The following is a 24156-nucleotide window of genomic DNA, read 5'->3' as shown; positions in this document are numbered from 1 at the left end:
ATGTCCCTGCCCCATGTCCCCCCACTCCAGTCCCTGAACCCCCGTCCCGTGTCTGCACCTTGCATCCACTCTCTGCGTCCCTGCCCCGTGTCCCCGCCCCGTGTCCCCGCCCTGTGTCCCCTCCACGTCTGTTCCCCCACCCCAGTCCCTAACCCCTGCCCCACATCCGCACCCCATGTCCCTGCCCCGTGTCCCCGCCCTGCGTGTCGACGGCCGCTTCTGCGGTCCCCTTGCCGTCCTGGCGCTGCCGTCGGGTCGGTCTCCTACCCGCACCACGTGTGACACACGCTATCATGTTTGCTTTGAGCTGTTACCTTATAAGAAGATCAAAAAGCGAGAGAAGAGGCCGTTTATTTCCAGCAGCGCCGGTTTCCAGGCTGCGGCCCCGCAGCGGGTGTCCGTGCAGCGCCCCCTCCCCGGGCCGTGTGCGTCACGTCAGCACGAGTCACCGCTGACACGTTCTCTCCCTTCGGTTTGCCTGAAGAAAGTCTGCAGCGTCGGAAGGTGTTTCGTCGTGGCCAGAAGCCCGGCGGCCCGTCCCCCGGCAGGACGTCGCCGCGCTGTGCTGGGCCGTGCCGTGGCGGGTGGCGCCTGGCCGTGGGCCTCGCCGAGGGTCCCTGCGGTGCGCCCGTCCCCGCTGCAGGTGGGGGTGGTTTTCCTCGGTGGTTCCCTGTCCCTGGGCGTCTAATTTAACCGGATTTGGGAAAAGCCGTAGGCTGTCCTCCCTGTGTCCCCGCGTCCTGGCTGTGTCCCCGGGCGCTGTCCTGGGGTCGCCCTGTGCTGTCTCCCGGGCCCCACGCTTCCGGCTGCGTCGCCGCAGTGCGGGTTCCCGTCACCGTGTCCCATAGTGACCGCGGGTTCACTTGTTTCCCTGGGTTTTCACCTGCTTTCACGGCCACCCCGGGTTCTGTTTTCAGCTGGAGAAGTGTCCCTTGCGGTGTGAATTTTTACCTCTGGTCACGTTCACGGTCTCCCGGAGACCTTTGATGTTTGACCGGCTTGGGGCTCGCCGGCCGTCCCTGCTTCTCTGCAGGCCGGGCTCACACTGTGCCGTGCGCCGGGTCAGTTTTTGACTTGGCCGCAGACGTGACGACTGTTGCGTGGGGCGCTGCGCGGTCGGTTAGGTCCCCTCTCCTGCTTCCTAGAGCAGAGGCCTCTGCCGTGTGGCCCACGGGCTGGCGCCTCGGGGCACCGTGTCCCCTCCCCTGTGGCCACCGAGCTGCGGGGGCTCCGCGCTGGGACCGTCGGCTGAGCAGGGAGGCCCCTCGCTTCCCGTTGCTGCTCTGGGGTGTTGGCGGGGCTCGGGGGGCACACTGGCTCCCTTTCCGGCCACATTTGCCAAGATGACGGCGAGGCGCCCACTTAGTCTTCTCTGGTTGTGAAATGAGACCGTGGCCCAGCGGGACGGTGTTGAGAGACGCTTCCTCCTCCGTGTCCTGAGGAGGAGGACACGCCGGCAGCTGCGCACGGTGCTCAGCCTCCCAGGGGGCAGGCAGCGAGGGAGTGGCCGGGCCGGGGGGCATTGTGAGTGTGCTGCCCCCGCCCCTGCCCACGCACAAGCAGCCGGGAGACCCCCAGGGTCCCGGGGGTCGTGCCGTCGCGGTGCATGGCCCTGGCCGAGCCCCCGTGCCACCGCCCCCCTGCGTCTCCGGCCTCCAGTGTCCCCGGGTGTCGTGGGGGCACTGCCAGGACGCGCAGCCCTCGCCGCCTGCAGCACACGGGGTGCCTGAGTTTCTGCTGCCCTTGCCTCCCGACCGCTGGCTGGGGGCGTTTCCAGGGTGACACAGCACGGTGTGCCCGCCGGGAGCCCGGGCCGTACAACAGCTGCTCGGGTGGCTCTTCACTAAAGGACTGACTCCTCCCCTCTCCCTTCCAGAGAGCTGCTGTCCAGTGACGCGATGAAGGAGTACAACAGGGCCCGCGTCTACCTGGACGAGAACTTCAAATCCCAGGAGCACTTCACAGTGAGTGTCCGCAGGGCCTGCTCCTGACAAGGCGGCCACTGGGGTCCCCTCCATGGGGATGCTCCCTGTCGTCAGCGGCACCGACCGGCTCCATGGGGGGGGGCCGCTGCCAAGAGGGGTCCAGGGCCGTGGCCCACGGGCTGATGGGGGAGTTGGGGCTCCGTGCGGAGGTGAGGGGTTGCACCGTCCCTGGGTCTGCTCTGCAGAGTTGCTCGTGCCGGTCCTGCCCGTAGGATGCAGGCCGGTCCCTTCGTGGGCCCGCGCAGCACTGCTCGGGGGCCTGGCCTCCTGTCCCTTCTCTGCGAGGGGCCCTGGTGGGGGGACGGTGGACACCTGGAGAGGGGCCCCCGCTGGGGTGCAGCAGCTGCACGTGGTACTGGTGACGGGCGGGGCTGAAGGCTTCTGGGAGGCGCAGATGTCAGATGGGTCTTAAGTAGCTGCTCGTCGGCTCCCATCTCAGGGACGTCTCGGGGCTGCTCAGAGCCTCCAGGTTCTGTTCCCCGTGTCCTTCCCCTGAAGTCCCTCACGTCACCGGAAGCCTGGGGTGCCGCAGGCACGGAGCCCCCGAAGGCTGGTGGTGTGCAGCGGCAGGTGCCTGCGCGCCAGGTGGGCAGGGCCGGGGAGCACGTCCTGAGTGGGGAGCAGCCTCGGAGACCGTCCGTGGTGGGAAGGACGCCTGTCAGTTCTCAGTCTCTCCGGGCGTCAGTGCCAGCTCTGCGGTGTCTCCTGTGGCCCAGATGGTCACCGGGGCCTGGCTGCCCCGCGATCTGCTGCTGTCCTGGCCGCCCAGCCACACGCACCCCTGCGGCCTTCCTGCCCCTGACCGCTGGCCATTTGCTCTCAGCCCGTCCTTTGCATAAATGCACTCCTGAGCCTCCTGTGTCCCCGCACTGTCCCCCATTGGGACTTGAGATGAAGAGCACGGTGCCTGGAGTGCAAATCTGTCGGTTGGGGCGAGCGGCTCGCAGGCCACTGCAGAGGACCAGGGTGGATAGTTGACCTGGGGTCCTAGCAACGGGGACCCTTCAGAATAAGACGTGAAAGAGGTTAACGGGATGTCCCTGCCGGGATAGAGCGTCCGGGGCGCCAGTGTGTGTGTTGCTGCACCCCAGGAGGAGAGGGAGCAGGACACGGGCCGATACCTGAAGGATGTTAGAGAAAGTTTTAAAAATTTGATGAAACGTGTGGATGCGCAGATGGAGTCATCACGCAGGCTTCCTGCAGACGACCTGTGAGCAGCAGAGGTTCATCCTGATGAGGCCAAGGCCATGGTTCCGGATCCTCCACCCCCGTCACCCTCAGGCGCTGGTCTCCCCGCACGCTCTGCTCAGCCCCAGAGGCGGCCGCGTTCCACGGCGGTCACGGGGGTCGGTCACCTCCCCTCACGTCTGCACGGCCTCCTTTCAGTGGGAGGCTCCGTGTCGTAGCAGGAAAAGGTGCAGGAAAACAGGCCCCACAGACACACGCTGAGGAAGTGAGTGCGTCAGAGTCGCCACTGGGCTCCGAGCGCGGAGCATCACAGGTGGAGGAGGCCAGGCCCCCAAGAGGACGTACGGGGACGGGGTGGTGCCCAGAGTCGGGAATCGTGCTCCCACTGTGACCACTGATGGCCGGGGACAGATCAGGGGACAGATCAGGGGCAGCAGAGACTTCGACGGCTCCTCCCACAGACTGCTGCTGCAGGGGGACCAAGGATCGTCGGCGGGACACCGACTGGAGGGGCAGCCCCGCAGGGCTGTGTGTGCGCCACGGGGTCTGGGCCTGCGCCAGAGGACGCTCGGTGGCCATGGGGCGGGCAGGGTGGCTGCCGGCTGCTGCTGTTTCCTGAAAAATGTCTAAAAACAAAGGGCAAGGAGACTTGGGAGAAGGCTGGGTCAGGCTCGGGTGGGTGCAGAGTGGCCCCGTGAGCTCCGGGCCGCCCCGAGGCCGCCTGCCGAGGACTCTGCGTGTGCACCTGCCGCTCCCTCCCCGGCCGCGGGGGTGTCGGACCATGTCCCCGGGGACGCTCACATGCTCGTGGAAATCCAGCATGAGGCGAGACCCCTCGTGTTTCTGAGCACAGAGTGCACAGACTGGAAGTAAACCATGTGTGGACGACTCCTAAATGCGTGGAAATAAACAGTCAACTTGCAAATATCTCTGGAGTCCGAGAGAATCTCACAGAGCAGACTGGCTCGTGGGTCCGATGAATGAAAGACTGAACCCTTCAGGATTCGTGAGATGCACCTAGAGTGGCGCATCCAGGGGAATTTTTAGCATTAAGTGCTTGCATTAGAAAACTTAAAAATAAGTGAATTAACCCAAAGCGAGTAGAGGAAAGGAAATAATAAACTAAGAGCTGAAAGGAGTGACGAGGAAAATAGGGTAGAAGCAACCAGTGACCTCGTCCTGGTAGCACACGGTCGGCGGGCGGGTCCGCGCGTCCCCGGGGCCTCCTGGCGGGGCAGCACACTGTGGGGGACAGGGCCAGGCCGTCGGGGCCAGGAGCTCCCCGCGCTGGGCAGGGCCCGGCAGACCCCAGCCGCGGCCACTCGGGGCCGGGCCCCGCCGCCCGCGCCGCCGTCCTGTGCCCACACAGCTGCATGTGTCCCACGCGAGCACGTGGCCGACAAGACGAGGGGCGCGGTGTCGGCAGTCGGCCGGGCGCGTGTTTCCGTCCCCCTCGTTCCCTGGGATGCAGCTCTGGCTGCCGCGGTGCGGCCTGTGGTGGAGAACAAACACCCGGCAGGGGCTCGCCCGCGGCGCCGCAGCCTCCGGGGAGAAGAGCCGCTCTCCCGGACAGCTGTGTACACGGCGGTCATCAAAAACTATTCGACGGCAAAAACTGGAAATAACGTAAATACCAGAGAGATTTTCACCCCGTGGAACAGCCACGTGACAGGTCGCCTGGTGCAGGGCGTCGGGGGGGACCCGCCTGCAGGCCCCCAGGAGGAGGCGCAGAGGCCGGAGCCCGTGCTCTCCTCGCCGGGCGCGCTTGCCGTCCAATGGGTGCGGCGAAGTGTTCAACGAGGGCGTCGCATCTGGTTCTTCAGCACCCGGGTTTTCACACTGGAGCATCGGCAAGCCGGGTGGTCCCGGGCCGAGGCAGATCAGGGTAAGGGGCCGCGCTTTCGTCTCTGGGGCGGAAGCACGGAAATGTCGCTGGCGGGAGACGCGGCCGTGGAGCCTGAGACGCGCTCCAGTCGGTCCCCGCGGCGGGGCTCACCCGGGCCGGGCGGCGCGGGGCAGGGCGGCTGCGGGTGTGGGTGCTGTCCCGGGGCCGCAGTCCTGGGAGGCCTGCCGGTGGCCACGGGACAGCCCGACAGCCGGTGTGGCGAGTGGGGAATGGTCGCTGGAGCTCATCCCGGAGTTGGCGCGGAGGCCCGTGTGCGTCTGTCTTCTCACCTCCTGACTCAGATGCCCGTGGTTTGTGATAAAATCCTACTGGACCTGGGGCCCCTGGGGGCCGGGCCTCCATGTGCTGCGTGTGGGACCGTCTCTGCGGGGGGCCTGTGACGTCCTGGTGGAGGGGACCCGGCACTGCCAGCGTCCGGGCAGGGCTGGGGTCTGTGGGCCATCTGGGTGGCCACCCTCCTGCCCCCACCTGGTGGCCTCTGGCTGTCAGAGGGAGGAAAATTTAATTTTTACAAGATTAATAGTATTGGAGCGGTATTTTTAGCTGAGTGTGGTTCAAATAATAGTCCATTAATTGAAAAAGAAAATTGAAATGAATTTATCTTGTACATAAATGCTGTCACGGGTATTAATAGGGATCAGAAAATAGCGGTGTGTTCCCAGAAAGAGGCTGAAGCTGCACCTGCACCTGGCATGAGCGTGACCGCGGGGGTCCACCCTGCCGCAGGAGCGTGGGGGCTGCGCCTGGGAGGGGCCTGCGGACTGGGGGACTCGACGGGGACCTGGATCTAGGGGACTGCAGCCTTGGGGACTCGATCCAGGGGCGCGGCTGCCTGGGGTCTCTGAGCTGAGGGGCCCACGGCTGGGGGGTGCTCTGGGCCTGGGGGCTCGACCTGGGGGGCCTGGATCTGGGGGGGGCCGCGGCCTGGGGGTCCCCACCCCGGGGGCTCAGTAGGGTGCCCGCGGGCGGAGGCGGGACCCACAGGTGCTCCTTGTCACCAGGAGATGGCGCCAGAGCAGCGCGTGGGACCTTGAGGCTGGTTCAGGAGCTGCTCCCGCCTTGGCAGACCTGGAACAGCGAGGATGCTGAGGTTGCTCCTGAGGATCGCGCGGGCCGTGTGCGTGGGGCCCGCTGTCCCTGTCCCTGTCCCTGCGCCGTGACCTGGCTGCTGACAGGGTCACCGCCTGTTTGCGTGTCTGCTCCGGGCTGGCCGTTGACTTTGGCCCCGGACGGTGGCCCGACCTGCCCCGGGACCCCTGGGGACGCCCCCGGGGCAGGCTGAGGACCCTGCCCGAGCTGGAGCGCCCGCCAGGACTGTTCCGGGCACCGGGCGCCCCGAGGCCCTCCCCTCGCGGGGCTGCTCCAGAGGCGCTCCTGCTGCTGACCTCGTCTGGCGCCCCACCGCCCGAGCCCCCCGACCCCCGATTGTGCCCTGGCTGCCCGCTCTGGCCTGGGGCTGCAGCACACCTGCTCCGAGTCCGTGGGCGAGTGGGGCCCCGGGGACGGGAGAGCCTGGGTGAGACGTGGGCGCCCTTCGTCCGTCCCTGTGGGTCCACTGGTGTGAGCTCGGGATGGGGGTTTAAGTCTACCTAGAGCACAGATCGGGCGAGCCCCCCCGGCCTGGAGGGGTGCAGGGCCGAGGCCCCTGAGCCTGGGCCGCACATGTGGAGTTTGGGAAGATGAGGTGCGCTCTTGTGGGGCGTCAAGGGGACGCGGGGGGAAGGCAGGGCGAGCTGTGCTGGAAGCCACGTGGCAGCAAGGAAAGACCCCACGAGGGAGGGGGCTCGTCCCCGAGGTGCCCGGGTGCAGACCCCCGCCTGGGGCTGCCCAGAGCCCTGCCTGAGCGTGCGCACACGGACGCCCGGCCGACCCTCCCTGAGGGACGTGGTCTCCTCCACAGACACGGGGCCCTTCGGTGTCCTCGCGCTTTGAGGTCTCGACATCCCGTTAGGGTTTGTGGACTTGCCCACAGGGAACTGGGACGACTGGAGTTAACCACCCGCTGTTTGAAGGCGCCTTGTCCTGTTCTTGCCACGTGGGGGGGACGCAGCGGGGACGGACAGGAGGCCCCTGTCAATGGCCCTGCAGAGGACACTCGGAGCGGGTGCCCCCAAGGGGCCTGTCCCTGCAGCCCCAGAGGCCCAGCAGCATCTGGTCCGGGAGCTGGCGGTCCCCGCACACCCCTGGCTGAGCCTCAGCGTCTGGAAGGTCCTTGGGAGGAGGCGGGCGTTGCTGTCACCGGGTGGTCCCTCCCCTGGCGCCCATCTTCTGGGGGGTGGGGGCGGCCACGCTCATGCACGTCCTGCCCGAATCCGTCCTCCAGCACCTGCGCCCAGCCCCTGGCCTGCCCCCCGTGGGACCCTCCCTCCCTTGAAGCACCACGTGCGTTCACGCGCGCCCCTGCCCTTTGCCAGCACCCCATCCCGCCGTCTTGTTGGCCCCGCGAGGACATGGCCCGCACGGTCTGCCCGTCCCTGGGGTCAGTGATGGAGCCCGTGGGGAAGGGCGGTCGTAGTCGGGCCGTGATGTGTCTGGTGATTCAGTAAGCTGCTCGGTGACAAGCATGGGCTCCGGGGTAGGCGGGACTTTGCAGACTGTCCGGCTTCCTGGGACCTGCCCGCTCAGGCCCTTCCCTGCCGCGTGTGCCGGGCCCTGCGGCCCAGGAGGCGTGTGGAGGCTGCCGCGTGGCCTCGCCTGCCCAGGGCCCCAGGCTTAGGGAGGAGGGTCCCTAGAGGACACCCGGGGCTCTGCACCTACTCCGAGGCACCTGCTATCGTCTGCGTTACAGCGAGCGCCCAGCGCTGCGGGGTGCACCTGGACCCCCGAAACGCCCTGAGATGCCTCCTGCAGGAAGCCCCCCAGGACTTGCCCCCCTGGGAAGCTCCCCCTGGGTTCTCAGGTGCCCCCTGATTGGCCACATTGACTTCGCAGCAGCCCAGGGCACGGCCGTGCAGGCCTTGACACTGAGGGAGTGGCTGCGGAAGTTTTCCAGGGCTTTCGAGTGTCTATTGATCCGAGACCCAATAGCACAGGAATCGTGTCTCATTTCACGGGAGGAACATAGAAAGCTCATCACTTACCACCTGAAAAGCCTGGACGTCGATAGGGGGACGTGAAGGTAACGGCTTTCCTGTACTCTGGCTTCAGAAATGGCTAAATGAGGAAGAAATTGCAAATTTATTTTGGTGTAATTTCCTCGTCTCCTCTCACTGCTGGCGCAGAGCGTGTCTTGCTGTCCTGCTGCTCGTTTGTGTGACGCGCGGGCCCGGAGGTGGCGGCGGAGCGGGCCGTTCATCTGTGTGAACTCCCGGCTGCCCGGGCTGCTGAGGCCCGGGGGAGCCACGGCCGGAGGCCCCCGCGTTCCCTGCCCTCCCTGGGTGACGCGTGCGCAGAACGAAGGAGAGGAGGATGGGGGCGCCTGGCTCCCGGGCAGGACCTGCGGGGGGCCTGGGCACTGACCCGGCCGTCAGGGCCCCTCGACCCGCAGGCTGATCGATGCCCAGTGCCCCGAGGAGCCCTCGGGATTCGGGGACCGCCGTGCGCCAGGGACGTCGGGCCGGGTGAACGGGCGTGTGCAGCGGTGTTTCTCCTGCGGCACCAGCTCCGTGGAGACGCAGGCCGTGGTTTTGGTGGGGCAGCTGGAGGCCCCAACACCGCAGCCCGGCGCGGAGCCTGTGCCAGTCTGCACGCCACAAGACGGCTGCGCGGATGGCCAGGCGGGGAAGGGTGCAGGTGGCACGGATGCGGGGCTGAGGTGCATCCCCACGGGCAGCCCCGGCCACGGCTGCTGCGGGAAGGGAGCCACGGCAGCCAGCTTTGCCTGTCCTTGCCCGGGGCTGGGGGCCCCAGACGTGTGCGCGGCAGCGGGACCCACAGGCGGGCAGGGCTGTCTGCCGGGCCGGGCGGGTGCGGGCAGGGCTGGCACCGGCTGTCGTGTGGCGCTGGGCTGGTACCTGCGGAGCTCGTCCTTGGGGCCTCGCTGCCCGGAGAGCGCATGGGCCTGTGTGACCGTGGGGCTGCCTCAGCGCCGGAAGCTCTGGCTGCTTGAAGCTCTAGGAGTGGGGTTCCTTCTGGGCAGAGGGGTCTGGAGCCACAGACGTGTCCGCGTCCTTTAGTGTCACCGAGGCCCCAGGAAGGTGGGCGGGCCATGGAGCGGGCTCCCAGGGTGCAGAGCCCACCGCGGGGAGGCCCCGAAGCCTCCGCTGCCCGCGGGGTCCCAGCAGCATCTTCAGCCCTCGGCCAGTGAGGCTCCTGGAAAGAGGTGCGCAGCTGAGTTTCATTTCTGGGAGGCAAGAGGTGGGGTCGAGCCAGCACCTTGCGGACGTGGCCCAGGGACGCCGGGACAGCCTGGAGCATGGCGTCGTCTGCGTGTGTGCCAGGCAAGCCACGCGGCAGCGACCCCCGACCTCCAGGGGAGACTGTCCTCCCGAGGCACCTCCCCCGGCCTACTGGGGGGCAGGGGCTGGGGCCTGGGGGGCGGCCTCCGGCCTGCAGGTGCGTTCCCACAGCCCCGCTGCAGTGCCCGCGCTGCTGGCCCCCGGCCCCGCGACACCTCCGCTGCTGGCCACCAGCAAGCGTGCTCCTTCCTCTTCCGTCCCCCGTCCTGGGGGCTCCCTGCCGAGAGGAGGGTCCTCACGGGGAGCACAGCCCAACGGCCTCCATGCTGACCCCGGCCCACTTTTCTGGGAGGGTCTGGGCCTGCCTGCCCCGACCCCATCTGCGGGGTGAGGAGGGGCGGGGGGAGGGGGAGGCAGCTGCTGTCTTGCTTCCCTCTCGTCCCTGCCCCTCCCCGCCCCCTCCGTGCTCCTGGAGGACGTGCCCTGCCGCCTCCCCCGTGCTCCCCCCATGACCAGCCCCTCATCCTGTCTCTGCTCTCCTGAGTAAGATTTTAGGGGAAATTTATGGAAAATTAATGGAGTTTACTGATGTTCTTTGATCTGAGGAAGGGGAAGGAAGGCAAATGCATTTCTGATGAGGGAACTAATCTGCTCCGGGAGCGGCTCCCCTCCCGGTGGCTCGCCTGCCTCCGCGCCCTGCCTGTGGGCCCGACAGGCCTGATGGAGTGCGGGAAGCAAGATTGGTTTTCCGAGGGCACCGGGCCCTCCGCGCTCCGCTAAATCACACTGTCTGCTCTGCTGGCGGTAACGACCGGCTCCCCTCGGCGGCACCTGCAGCCCCGCGGGACGCGGTGATGTGCGGCCGGGCGGCGGCGGGGGCCCGCAGTGAAGGTGAAGCTGTCATATCGATCTTTTTAGCACTAAAATATGAGCCACTTTACTCCGCTCCCCGCTGCTGTGATGTGAAAAATAATAACTCGGATCCAAATTAAAAATATTGATCTCTGGAAGGTGCTGAAAGTAAATAAACACCTCCCGAAGTTTTCGGGTCAGCCGAGAAACGGTCTCAGCAATAAATGTGTCGGCACGTCAGGGTCCAGGGTTCTTGATCTGTTTTTTCTTTGAATTGATTTTTCATTATTTACTTCCTAAAAGTGTTGAAATTTGATCTTCCACTGTTAAATCCCAGTGTTTGGGCAAATTATTTCTTTGGGGCTTATGAGGTGCTTCTGATCCACTCGCTCATTGATTGATTGATTTTTGACTCAATAAGCTTGCAGTCCCTGCCTTATTTAGGGCTTCTATCATAATTTTTTATACATTTAGACTTGACTTTTTTATTTGCCTCTAACAGATGAGGTGGCGTGGGGCTATTGAGCGGGGAAGGACGGTTGCCACAAGGTTAATTTTATCCGGCTCCGTGCGTTCCGAGGAGGCGCCGGGTGTGTCCTGGCACAGCAGGTCCTCCCGAGCCCTGGAGCCCCCTGCACCCGAGAGGCCCAGGTCCCCGGCGTCCAGCAGTGGCCTGCGGCCGGCTCAGGTGCGGCTGTGGTTCTCGGCAGCGTCGGGGAACCGTGTGCTTCTGGGAAGAGGCTCTCGGGGGCCCCCAGAGCTCAGAGCCCAAGGCCACACGGTGTGTGTGGGTCCACGTGGCCCAGCAGGATGGGGCGTGAGGGTGCCAGCGAGGGACGCAGCGAATGGTGGGGTGGCCACTTCTGCGTGGCTGCTTGTGGGGCCAAGAGTTGCCAGGAAGACGTGGGACTTCAAGCATGTGGGGCCGACAGCACGCCTCGCGGCCCCGAGCCAGGGTCCCCTGCGACCATTTCCCACTCGCTGTGTGTGGACTGAGCCGCTGCCAGGCACAGGGCCCCCCGGCTGCACCCTGGGGGCGGCAAGAAGAAAGGTCCTGTCCCTGGGCCTCCCGGGGGATGCCAGCCCTGTGCTGGGCCTCCCCGCCCACATGCCCCTCCTGCTCGGCGCCCTGCTCCTGAGCCACGAGAAACGACGGCCCGGTGTTTTCCACGCACGTGGTCTGCCCCTGACACCGCGGACGGAGCAGGACGCTTGCGGTGCCTGTGCCGCTCTGGCCACAGCGCTTAATGAGAGGTGTCGCGTGCATGTGGCCGTGGTCCCCGCCAGATGGAGGAGGCCGAGGCACACACAGGCTCCTCTGCGGTCACTGAGATGCACAGCCCGAGGGACACATTCCTTCTGTGCCTCACACGAGGGCCGGCGGTTCTGACCGATTGGAGTCGGCACAGGTCCAGGAGGCTGACGGGCGTTTCCGAGGGGCTGGTGTGCTGGCAGGACAGAAGGAGGGCCACCAGCCGGGGCGCGGATGGGCCTCTCTGGGAGGGTTGAGGGTCACGCAGGAAGGAACCGCTGTCGTCCAGCCTGGCTCGGCAGCAGGGGTGGAACGAGGTGGATGTGGTCAGGGCCGACCACACTGGCGGGACTGTGGTGTGTGGGGCCGTGTGGCACGCTGGCCCTGTGGGGGCCATCACCCTGCTCCACGGTTTGGGGCAGGAGGTAGGAGGAGCCAGCTCCCCTGGGACGGAGATGACCGCTGCCCGGAAGAGAGCTCGTCTCTGAGAGCCACATATCCATGAGCGTCCAGTCCTTCAGTCCTGTTTACTGACATTTCTCTTTGCTCTGGGCACCATTCCTGCCTCTAGAAATAATATTTCACGTAAGAATGCACGTGGGACGCATGCTGCCTGCATTAAGAAGCTTGAGAGGTTGCCACTCCGGTTCCTGCCAAGGACCGGGACAGGGCTGTGCGGGGGGCTGCAGGAGGCTCCCGATGGGAATGCCAGGCCACGGTCCTGTCTGTGCCTCGGTTGGTGCAGAGCTGAGGCCGTGAGCTGGCCTCCTTCCTAAGAGCCGGGGTCTGTTCCCAGCAGAGGCTTGGTCTGGCTTCCCAGGCATGAAGGTGACTTAAAGTCGTTCCATTTAGCTGCAGGAATGTGGGTGGTTGCACCTGACCTCTGCCCCGGGCGCCCACGGGCAGGGCCTCCACCAGGACAAGGACGTGCTGAGAAAGGCCCCTCGCATCATCCCGTCGTGCACGTTAAGTGCACACAATTCTAAGAAAAAGAGCTCCCTGGGGGGCGCCTGGGCCGCTCCGTCAGTTAGGCGTCTGACTCTTAGTTTTCAGCTCAGGTCGTGATCTCAGGGTCCTGAGATCGAGCCCAGTGTCTCCGGGCCCTGCATGGAGCGCGGAGGCTGCTTCTCTCCTCTTCCCCTGCCCCGACCCCCACTCGTGTGTGCTCTTTCTCTCTAAAATAAATAAAAGAGCTCCCTGAGAAGAATCTAGAACCAGAGAGGCAAAGGGCTGCTGTGGCTTGTGTGCAGAGGTCCTCCTCCTCTTGTGTGCCCTGGTCAGTGGCACGCTGACAATTCCGTGTGGAGTGGGTCCCCAGCGCTGATTCAAAAAGTTGAGTTTTGAAGGATAATCATGTTCAGATTCATCCAAAATCTGGAACCACAGCCCCACATGAGTGGTGAGCTGAGACGTGGGTTCACGTAGTCCACAAACCTTGGTCAGGCCCTGCCGTGTGCACGCACGTTCTGCACCGAGGCAGGTGTGGCAGAAACAGGCCGGGGGCTGGTTTTCTGCTGGGCAAGGACGCCTGAGGGCAGATGTGAGGCTGGAAACCAGAGCACTGGCAAAGCGGGTCACCTGGTCACCTTGGTGCCCACGTGTGCTGCTCGGACTCCGGCTCCCAGCCTGAGTTCCATGGTGGGAAGCAGAAAGAGAGAAGTCCAGCAGCCCTTTCCCACAGCCGACGGGGCAGCGTGCTGTCCTGCGCCGGTGGCTGGGCCCCACGCTGCATGGCACACAGTGCAGGACTCCCGACGCACCGCTCTCCGCACTGTGCTCTTTGTCCTCAAGCTTATGGGCCCTGGGAGCAAGTGCCTACACACGACACTGGGTCACAACCCATGGCATGTCATGTGACAGAGCCACCCGTGACACGACACATCCTCAAGTTCTCCTCCCATGTGGAGCGTGCAGACTCGGGGGCACAAGCACAGAGTGTGCAGTGACCAAGAGAGAAGGGCACCCCAGGTGCCTGATGGATCTAGGAGTTACGAACAGGCTGCCCTGACGAGATGGGTTTCATCTGAACCTAAAGGATGAGCAGGAGTGAGCCGTGGAAGGAAAGAGGAAAAAGCATTCCAGGCTGGGCAGGGGTGTGTGCACGGAAGCCGCGGGAGACATGGATCTCTGCCTCCCGGGCCCCTTTGTGGATGGCCCGCTGCGCTGTGGAGCGCAGGATTGTGGACAGCCCCCCTGGCCTCCCACCCCCAGGCCCAGGCCCTACGGGGCGGGGAGGGGGGGTTATACAGCTGGTGAGGCCCTGTGGGGCAGCCCTGAAGGAAAACAGGGAAGGGCAAGTTCTAGCCAAAGGAGTTGGAACCCGAGTGGTACCCTGTTTCGAGTGCTACGTTGGACAGCAGGTGACAGCCAGGAGCAGTGTCCTCAACCTCTGGCATACCAGAAATTCTCCTGTGGATTCCCATTGGGCCAGTCTGTAAGCGTGCAAACAGGGAAAAATGAAGAGTCTATCAGATATGTAAGATGTGGAAAAAATTATGTCCCCAGCACCCTTTGTCAAGAAGCTCTGTCAGGAGGTGCTATATCCAAATAAGTGGGCACAGGGTCCAGGAAACCCAGGAAGCAGGGGTTTGAACATGGCGGCTTCCTTGACGGTGTGTAGCAGAGAGTTCACACGTGCATGGGGGGTCACTCCGCTTCTTGGACGCAGTGCCCTTCCCATCCAGCTCTGCAACACCAGTGTGTGCACCTGTGTGTGAGGCCTGCGCCCCAACTGTCCAGGGGGTCCCCAGGTCAAGAGTGAAGGTAGAGCCCAGGAGGGGAATCATGAGCAGGTGAGCAGTTAATGAAGCTAGTTCAGTTTCTAAGAAGATTCTCCAAGAGATGATGTAATTGATAGGTTATCTGATGTGCCGAGACTTACTGGGGTGAGACGTACAGAGTGTGCGGACGCATCATGGTAACATACATAAAGAACTTGGTGAACATAAAAAGAAGGCAGTAACGATCTACAGGAAAAACAAAGAGCAGTCGAAAAAGGAGATGCAGTCATGATGTTCTGTCGCGAAGGACATTACTAAAGTTACGGCGATATAAACACTCATTACTAATTAAAGTAAAAATGTGTTTATATCCAGAGGATGAGGGATCGGGGATGCATGTGTGTGACGTGTGAGTGAAGAGGAAAGCCAGTGAGAGGGAATTAAATCTTAATCTAACACAGTGGAACAATCAATACTTAACGTTGAAAACTAGAAAATCAAGAAGTAGCCGAATAAGTTCTAGTGGTACGGAGGTGGATACCAGAAGAAAACAAGTAAAAGAAAGTAATCTTCTCTGGGGAGGAGAACATTGAAATGGCCGGGGAACTGTTGTTTTTCATAATAATCCTTTTGTAGACTGATTTTTTTTTCCCGACTTAAAAAAGCCTTGGTGGGCAGGGATTCCTCAGAGAAGATGTGTGGGAAGAGGTGGCATGTGGGTCGGCGCGGTGGCACGCCGAAGCAGCCGTGTGTCGTGGGCAGGAGGAGCAGGACGCCCATCTGAGCCCAGCCTGTCCAAGAGATTGGCAGTGACAGAGGAGGCTGGAGCCCTGGTGACCTTTTGAGCATCAGGCAAAGGACTTGAAGGATGTCAGATGGTCAGTGGGGAGCCATTGCAGCTGGGGGAAAGGTGAGGTTCTCCGGGCAAAGAGGAGATGGGTTGTTGCAGATTTAAAGACCTGTCAGCTCTGGCTTTGAACCTCTGGTTGAAGTTAAGTACCGAGCGGACTCTGCTTCCTTCTCCTAAGCTCCAACACCCAGGGGGGCCCTAGTGAACGCAAGAGAAGTGGGAGCAAACGCAGGAGCCTGGGAGATGGAGCGGATCTCCGGGTCTCTCTCTGGGTCTCCGCCCGGTGAGGAGGCCGCACAGCACGGACCGGCCTAGTGCGAAGCCCGCGTTCCTCCCCCGCGTGCGCCCCTCGCTCCAGCCGATCACAGGGTGCGGAGCCTGCTGTATGCTGTTTCAGGCATAAGTCAGCTTCACCGAACTGACTGCACTGGAGGTGACGAGGACACAGCCTCCTTCAGGAGAAGATGAGAACCAAGTGCTTCCGTGAATAGAGGGATTGGCTGATGTGAACGTAACGGATGTTTTAACAGCCTGGTCATGTAGTCATGGCTTATAAGCTCTCACCTTCTAGTTGGGATTTGAAATTTAAATAACATTACCATTTATGATAGCATCAAAATTTAGGAATAAATTAGGCCAAAGATAGCAGGACCCACGTACCAAACACTGTAACACATCAGTGAGAAAAACCAGAGAAAATCTAAATAAAGGGAGAGAGAGACCATGTTCAGGGGTTGGAAGACCCACTACCACGTAGATGTCATTTCTGCCCACATTGATGTAAAGATACCAGTTGAAATCTCAGCAGACGTTTTTTTGGTGGAAGTTGACAAACTGGTTCTAAAATATTCGTGGATGTGTAAGGGGCTTAGATTAGCCCGTAAATGAGGACTCACGCTGTGCGGGAAGACGTCCTAGCGCTGGTCCTTGAGGCACAGTAGCACTGCCGTGAAGCCACATGCGCAGGCCGTGGGCCCGAGTGGAGAGCCCAGGAACAGCTCTCCCCTGGGTTCTCAGGCCGTCGGGCAGCCCAGCCGAGTGCGTGTCCAGGGCGGGGCTGGCCGTCCTCTCACAAGTGGCGCTTTAACGATTAGATGATCGTGTGCAAAAAGTCAGCCCTTGCCTCACAGCTTGTGACAGCGTAACTGTGAGTAGACCACAGACCTAGTGTGGGAGCTGCAACCATGAGCCCCTGCGAGAGCGCAGAGAGGCTCTGAGTCACCCCAGCTTTGGTAAAGGTTCCTTAAACGTGACACAGAAAGCACAAACTGCTATGAAAGGAAAGTTAATCTGTTGCGGTTCATCAGAATGAAAGCACGGGTTCTCCCAAAGACACAGGAGGAGGCTGTTCACAGGCAGAGAGAAAACGTGCAGACTCTGTCCGACAAAGGAGTTCGGGCTGCGGTCCTGCCCGTGAAGCACCGATGCCACTTAGTGCTGCCCCGACACGCGGCACCGGCCCAGGTCAGACGGGGAAGCCTCGCGGGCTCAGGGAAGGGTACGGAAGCCTGTTAGGGCAGCGGAAGGCCGGACCCCGGGAGTGGGAAGGGTGGCCCCGGGGCCTGCGGGAACGTGCAGTCGCGGCCCCTGGGGGACCCCGGCAGTTCCTGCGAGTGACCCGAGGTGGCCCAGGAGAAGCGGGGCAGCCTGTCCAGCAAGCGCAGGGGCCCACGCGAAGGGGCGTCGTGTCTGAGGACGGCCGCGTGGCGGAGGGACGGGCTGCTGTCCTGCTCCGCAGGCGGGGAGCGGCCTGGGGCACAGCGGTCCTGCCGCGATTCCACCGGCACGATGGTCCTGAGAACGCAAACTCACCTACGGGCGGAAGGCGGATCGGGGGCTTCCGGGGACGGGGAGCCCGGGAGCAGCGCTTGTGCTGTCGCTGGGGCCCGCCGGACCCCCCCCCCCCACCCCGTGCACACTGCGGCCTGCGCGGCCCCGCACCCGTGACGCTGCTACAGAATCTGGTCGCAGGCGAATGGCTGGGTGCTCGGCCTTCCAGGGAGGCACCTGCGGAGAAGGGGGGACGCTGCAGGACAAGGAGCAGCCAAGTGTGAACCATGGTCTCACGACCACGCTGTGCAGGTGCCGTCAGTATGACGTGAAAAGCATGTTTTAGGTTAAATAAGGGTTAGGGTTTGCCTGTCGGAGTGACATCAGCCCGCGTCTGCTCTGCGCTCCCGCTCGCAGCTGGCCAGGGGGCTTGCGGACCGCCGCGGGGCTCCTTGTGTAGACGAGTCGCTTCCCGTCTCCGGTGAGCTTCGATCCTGGCTCTCCGTGGAGCCCCTTCCTCCCGAGTTGCCACCGTCTTGTCCTGTGTGTGTCTCCCCTTCCTCACCATGAATTTGGGGCCGGGGGCGGGCCGTGTGCTGCAGGTGTCCCTGGAGGCCAGCCGGGCACACGGGCACACGGCGTGCACCCCCACTGGCCAGGCTGCTGCATTCAGCGACAGTCCGGCATGGGCTGAGCGTGCGGCCCCAGCTGGCCTGTCCCCGCCCCGCGTCTGGGAGCCACGCCCCCCGGCCCGCGGCCTTGCTTTGCTGCTACCAGAGCCACTGTCCTCCGGGAACTGGAACGGAGTGGGGCCAGCGGGTGGATGTGGCGCCGAGGGTAGCAGGGTGTCCGAGGGAGCATCGCCCACATCTGGGACCTGGACTCGTGGCTGGGCTGGGCGCTCAGGGGTGCGGGTGGCCCGCTCAGCCTGTCTGTGCCCAATAAGCCTATCTGCCACATGGCCTTATCTCTGCAAGGAGCTGGCCTGGGGTCTGCTTGGGGGCGGGGACCCCGCACGGCAGCCATGTGGCATAAGGAGGGGACCCCCCTGCAGGCGGGGCTCCGTCCACCCCACGGCTGGCCACACAGCTGCCCGCGGCCTCGTGCATCCTTGTCATCCCGAGCCGCGCCCTTTGGACTCGCCTGCACACCTGCTGGTGCCGCGGCAGGACTGACGCGATCCCCGGGTGCCGGGCCTGGGTTGGTTCTGAGCGCGGTGGCCGGGCCGTCTTGCTTCCCTCCCGCTCCCCGGGCCGCTCCGCACAGGGCCTGGGCAGCACGAGCCCGGGGGTCCCCTGCGCGTCCAAGCGGCCCTTCCCTGGCGGGTCTGGCTTTCCCCAGTGGGAGTCCGGAACAGGCGCCTCGTGGCCGGCCGATCCATCAGGCGCAGACAGGCGTGATCGAGGGCCGTGTCACACGCAGCCCAGGAAACAAATACGCCGCTGGAAATGTATTGGTGAACAAACTGAAAAATTGTAAAGCTCTTAAGGACTTTCCTGCTTGTTAGCATTTTCTGACAGAAAATCAGTGAAGCAGTGAACATAACAAAATAGTCACGGTTGATTCACGGTCTGGCTTGTAGTCGGGCTCACTTGGCCTCCGCGACGTTTGTCTCCAGGAGCGGCTCCGTGTGCAGCTCCGTGCGCCCCGGGCTTCCTGCTCGCGCGCCTGCGTCCACACCGCGGGGTGGCCGGGCTTCACTCCCTGCCGCGTCCTGAGGGCCGTGGGAAGCGTTGTTTGCCCGAGGGGTGCTGGCCTCTGTGCCGGGCTGCATTTGGCCCCGATGGCTGGTGCCAGTGGCACCGGGTCCCGGCAGGTGTGACCCGCGGTGGTGTCGCCGGCCAGCCTCTGCGTGTCCTCACGGTGAATCCCGTGGCCCACGTGTGCACGCACCCCGCAGGTGCTGTCTTTTTGTGCGTCAGACTTCTCCTGTGCACACCCTGCTGCCCTACTTGCTGCGCTGCACCCACGTGTGGGCGTGGGGGGGCAGCACAGGGCTCCCCACGGTGCCGAGTCCCCGTGCCACGGGGCGGCCGCTGCTCCCAGGCTGGTGCTGCCCGAGGCCCCAGCGGCCCCCGTGCCAGGTCTCTGCCTGCAGCTCCCCCAGGGGCCATGCCAGGGCCTCCGGGCCACGCGGATCCAGCGAATCTGCAGGACGGCCCGGGCGCAGCAGCCCCTCAGACAGGAGGACATGAAAAGCCGGGTTTGCACACTGCGCATGGTTCCTGGAGGCTGTTCCAGTGTCTTCACAACAGGCTGACGAAGCAGGGCCCGCTTCCTTCCCCTGGGGCGCACCCTCCCGAGGAGCTCACGTCTTGCGGTGACTCATTGCTCTAGATCTCAGGACGCTGCCTCTTAGGTGCGTAAAAATACCGTCATCTCCCTTTTCCCGCTGCCGTGTACCCGCGGCCTTCCAGGAGAGCCGATGCCTGATGGCCGTAGAGACGGAGCCCTGAGATTGGGGTTTCCTGCATCGCACGTGATGCTTTCCTGGCTGGGAGGGAGGAACGTCGTAACCGCGTTACCCCCTTAATGCGTTTGCCGTAGGATCGGGGCCTTGTGAGCCGGGTGTTTGTTTCCTTCCGTCTCACCGTTAGTCGTCAACGATCATTAATTCTTACCTGGTGTCTCGTCCGTGGGGTCCCCTTGTCTGCAGCGCAGAGGTGCAGGCACCTTCCCCGACCTGCAGCCGCCTTGCGCCCCTGCAGGCAGCAACTCGGGCGCAGGGACGCAGGGACGCAGGGACGCACAGAGGCGGGGAGGATAAGGCCTTTGCGGCATGCAGGTGACCTGGGGCCGCCCCGCGGGCCACACACCACCCCCGTCTATGGAACCATGGAGCGCACCGAAAACCGTCAGACAACCCAGAACAGACCCCGGCCCCAGGGCGGCCCTCCTGCTGCTCTGGCCACCTCCCGCTCCCGCCTCCCCGGCTGTCCGAGAAGACCCCGAAGGACCGGCCGCGGGGCGCTCACACATCTTTCAGATGGAAATTGTTACACTTTGCTCTTTGTGGTGAAATCAGGGTCGGGTTGTCCGTGTTTATTGCACAGTAAGGGATGCGGCCCTGCTGCGGCGGCTTCCCTGCGGGCGAACCGCGAGTGTGCGGCGCAGAGCGGCCCGCACGGGCTCCGCTGCCGGTGGCTCCGGTGGAGAAGCTCCTGGGTGGGACCCTCGCCAGCAGCCTGAGCCCGCGTCCCCCGCGCCCCCCGCCCCGCGCCCCGGGGCGGACGAGGTGCCAGGCCCTGGACGGCTGGCTTCCCTTCCCTTTCTGTGTGTCCACACCCTGGCCCGAGGCTCGGAGCAGGGCCAGGCAGGGGTCTGGGCCGCAGGCGTTTTCTGTGTCTGGATGAGGCCTGGTGACCTAATGACGTGGCCGCGTGTGTCGGGCTCCGCCGGCAGGCGTTTCCACGGTGAGCCGCGGAGGCCGGGCCCCTCTGGGTTGGGGCTGGTCTGTGTAATGAACGTTGGCGGTTCTTCCAGCCACCGTAATTATTTAAAGGGTTTTCGAAAGAGAGAGAACAAATTCAATCAGACCATAACTGTCGTACCTCCTTCCGGAGCCGAGTGTATTTTTAGAAATGTGGGCCTCGTTCAGAGTCTCCCCGTTTTCATGTGTTATCACAGTAACTGAGTTTGTAGCTGGAATTAAATTTATCAAATTGCGTTATCCTCTTTAGAAATTGGATAGGTGCCCTGGCGGGGCGAAGCAGAAGTTAATCCGCTTTGCTAAAGCCTCTAGTGGCCGCCACGCAGCAGGAGTGAGGAGGCGCGGAGATCTTCCTGTCACCCTGGACACCGTGTAACGTCTCCTCAATCCCTTGTGCAAATAATGACATTTGAATCGAGCATTAACAGGCTTAATTACTTTAAAATTGTCATTTTAATTTACACTGATATAGTATTGATCACACAAGCAGAGATTAAGCTGTTCAGCGGAGCGGATGATGGGGAATTAAACATTAAGGGTCCTCGAGGGGCCGCGTGCCGCCCGGCGAGAGCCGGAAGAGGGATGGCATTTCTCGGTAATGAACTGGCGGCATGCGGGGACATGAATCTCGGGCTCTTGGAAAAGGGGAAATAATGGGGTTTGGGAAGCGTCCGCAGGTTATTCATTCGCTGCCATGCACCAATTCTCCGGTGATTCATCCGCCTTACCAACATTTATTTATCCAGCAAATTCCGAGTGTTGACCTTTTCGCTAAGTACATTGAACAGAAGTTTGAGTGCAGATTTTTCAGGTGTAACTTTTGTAAGTATTTGTTATTTTTCCTCATTTCTAGGTAACATCAAACAAAATTATTCCGTTTTTCTGACGTGCTGTGTCGGTGGGCCCCTTGGGGCGGCCGTGTGTGGGGTGCGGGGGCCGGGGGCCGCGCACGCCTCATGTCACTCCTGAAAATTCCAAAGGCAAATCCCAGGCTTGCGTGTGGCCGGTCCTCCTCGAGACAGAATGACACGGGAACTCAGTCAGCACCTCCCTCGGGCCCCCTGGGAGGCTCTCCTGCCGTCGCCGTGCCGGCCCGTGCCCCTGAGTGCGCCCGCCGTGGGTGGGCACCGGGGCTCCCATCGCGCCTCCACCCGTTTTACTCTGTAGAGCTGACATAATAAAAACTTAGGTGATTGATTTTATGGCTCAGTAGGGAATGATGAAATTCTGGATCACTGTCCATAATGGCTTTATTTCAAACGGCGGCTGGAGATTTAATTAAAACATGATCGGGGAAGTGAAAACACGCTGGTGTTTCTCCTCGAGTGAGACGTGGACCTGCACCCGAGCCCTCGAGGCCCCCGTCCCTCCGCCTGCGACCTCCACGCGCCGTCCGGCCTCCCGGGTCCTCAGCCCTGGCGACGTCTCTTCCCCTTGACGACCAGCTGCGTCCCCACCAGGACTCTGTTCTCGGCACCTGCTCGCGGCCGGGATCCATCGCTGTGCAGACCTGACCGTGCTTTCCCCGCTCCGAGCGGCCCTGAGACGCGGGTCGGCCGGCACCGGTGAGCGGAGGAGCGCCCAGCAGCCCCCGGGGGCTCGGCTGCCCTTGCGGGGGGACGTGACGGAAGCGGGCCTGCGCTGCTGCCGTAAGCTCGCGCTCTGAGAGCTGCTGGTGCATCTCCGGGGAGGCTGAGAGCCCGTGAGCCCTGTCTGACGCACTAGAGGCAGCGCCTCCCACGGAGGACACTGTGGGGACAGGTGGCTGCGCTTGCTCTGGCTCAACACTTCCTCGGAAGCAGGGGACAGCGACGGCCGGCTGCCCTCAGACGCTGGCAGACCATGGGGACTGCTGTGGCCGTGATGGGAAATCGATGAGCGTGAGGCCTGCGGCCCCGCCCGGGGGCGGCTCGCGGAGTCGCCAGGGCGCGGGGTGGGGTCCTGCGTGTCCAGCCCGGCCCCCTTGAACGGCCACCTCCCCTGCCGCGGGCGGGCCTGGGGTCCCCTCCGCATTCGCGCCGGCCTGGCTCTCCAGCCCCTGCCCTGCTTCCCGCTCGGTGCGCTTGCTCTCCGCACGCGTGGGCGCTCCTGCCCTCCAGCCCCGAGCACCCAGCCACTGTCCTGGCCGCATGGCCCCCGTGCCCGTGCCGTCGTGCCCTGCCGCCCCTCCCGCCTCTCCGGCCCCGGCCCTGGCCCCGCCGGGTCTCAACCTCACCTACCCCTTCCCGGGAAACCCCTCGGCCCCACTCTGTCTTGTGCCAGCCCCGGGGCGTCCATGTGTCCTGCCGGCACAGCCGCTGCGTCAGACTCGCGCCCACAGGGTGGGTGTGCCGCCCGCCTGGCTGCTTGTTCCCACCAGGCGCGTGGGGCCCTGTCACCCAGGAGGGCGGAGGGGGACAGGGCGCCTGGTCACCTGGGCCTCGCAGGGGCCTCCTGCGGGCGTCGTGCCTGCTTACGTCCCACTGGCCTCAAGGGTCCATCAGGTGCCCCCACCGTGGGGCTCCCTTCACGCATCTTCTCCCGCCGCACACGCGGGCCAGCGTTTCCCTCTCTCCTGGAGACACCTCTGGAGGCCACACCTGCCCTCAGGTGCCCGTCCCAGGGAAACACTGTTTCTCCATCTTTTTTAAGGACAGTGATGGATTTCTGCATGGTCGGGGCAGCCGCACCAGCAAGGAGGAGGTGCACCCGGGGGTGGGCGTCACGCCCCGTGGGCGCCATCCACAGGCCTCATTGATATCAAGGCCGTTGGTAGGTGGTAGCTTCTCCCTGAAGAGCCCCGTGATTTGGCCTCAGAAGAGAAGGAGGGGGATGAGGTTATGGGAGGCGTGAGTGGCCGGCCGGCAGCCCCGCAATGCGGAGGGTGGCGTGCGCCCGAGCTGGTGCCCTCACCGCCCTCCTGCTGGTGGGCCGATGGCTGTGCGCAGTGGCAGGTGCTCGGTCAGGGTGCTCAGGTGCCGCGGCCCCTGCCGGGACCGGGAGAGCCTCCCTTGCTGGCACGGCCGTGCCTCCCACACCTTTCACCCTGGCTCAGCCCAGCCACACGTGGAGGCGCCCACTCCCCCTGTAGCGCGCTCCGGGTGCCGCAGGAAGGGACACAGGCCGCGCACCGCCCAGTAGGAACAATCGGGAGCGCTGAATGGCCACAGCCCGTCCCGGGGGCATCACGGAACCACCAGCGAGGGCTGCAAGCGACCCCGGGGAGCAGGTTCCACCGTTCTCCGCCCATGTCCCCTGTGCCGCGGCCCCGTGCCCGACGGAGGCCCCCAGGCAGGAAGAGGCTGCCGCCAAGCGGGGCTCTGCGCAGCCAGCAGAGGACCCAGGGACCAGGGCGGGCAAGGGGGTGCTGGGCTTTTAAACTTGGGGAAGGAGTTGAGGCCCCGGCCCTGTCGTGGGGGGTCCCAGAGGAGAGCCGCGCTGTCCCGTGGTTCCTTTGACGCACGCTGGCGCCGTGCCGTGTTCCCCTGTGGGCTCTGTGTGCAGAGAGCTGGACGGTCAGCCCCGCTGTGCGGAAGGGGACTCCGGTCCTGTGGGGACCGAAATGGCCCGGGTGAGCGACCGCACAGCCCGGAGGGAACAGCGGGATGAGCCGCGGGGCCAGAGGATGCGGCCCAGTGACCAGAGTGTGGAGGGGCGAGGCCTGCGGGCGTGGGGCGCAGCCCAGGACCAAGCTGGGATGAAGCACGTGTCCTTTGTTTCAAGAAGCCATTTTGCAAGAGATGCTAGGGGACAGCTTTCCCACGCGTGGAAGGCCTCACAGATTGAGGAAGCCACTGACCCAGGGCGACCAGTGTCCCCCGAGCTCGAGCACAGACACGAGACACTTCACAGACGGTGATGGGGACAAGGGGCTCCCATGGACGGAG

At 63.8% G+C, this 24156-nt stretch overlaps 1 protein-coding gene across 5 annotated transcripts in view; it reads left to right on the top strand.

The window, feature by feature from the left end:
• Positions 1-24156, top strand: part of INPP5A (inositol polyphosphate-5-phosphatase A) — a 161724-nt gene that overhangs the window by 65575 nt on the left and 71993 nt on the right. For all 5 annotated transcript variants that reach the window (XM_072804800.1, XM_072804798.1, XM_072804797.1 and 2 more), the window contains one exon: positions 1877-1964. In XM_072804800.1, the coding sequence (XP_072660901.1) occupies positions 1877-1964 (88 nt within the window). The remainder of the gene's footprint in view (positions 1-1876; positions 1965-24156) is intronic.

This window comes from Canis lupus, chromosome 29 (assembly GCF_048164855.1).
Source record: "Canis lupus baileyi chromosome 29, mCanLup2.hap1, whole genome shotgun sequence".
Taxonomy (NCBI): domain Eukaryota; kingdom Metazoa; phylum Chordata; class Mammalia; order Carnivora; family Canidae; genus Canis; species Canis lupus.
Note: the sequence above shows the minus strand (reverse complement) of the source record. Positions and strands in the feature narration are given on the sequence as shown.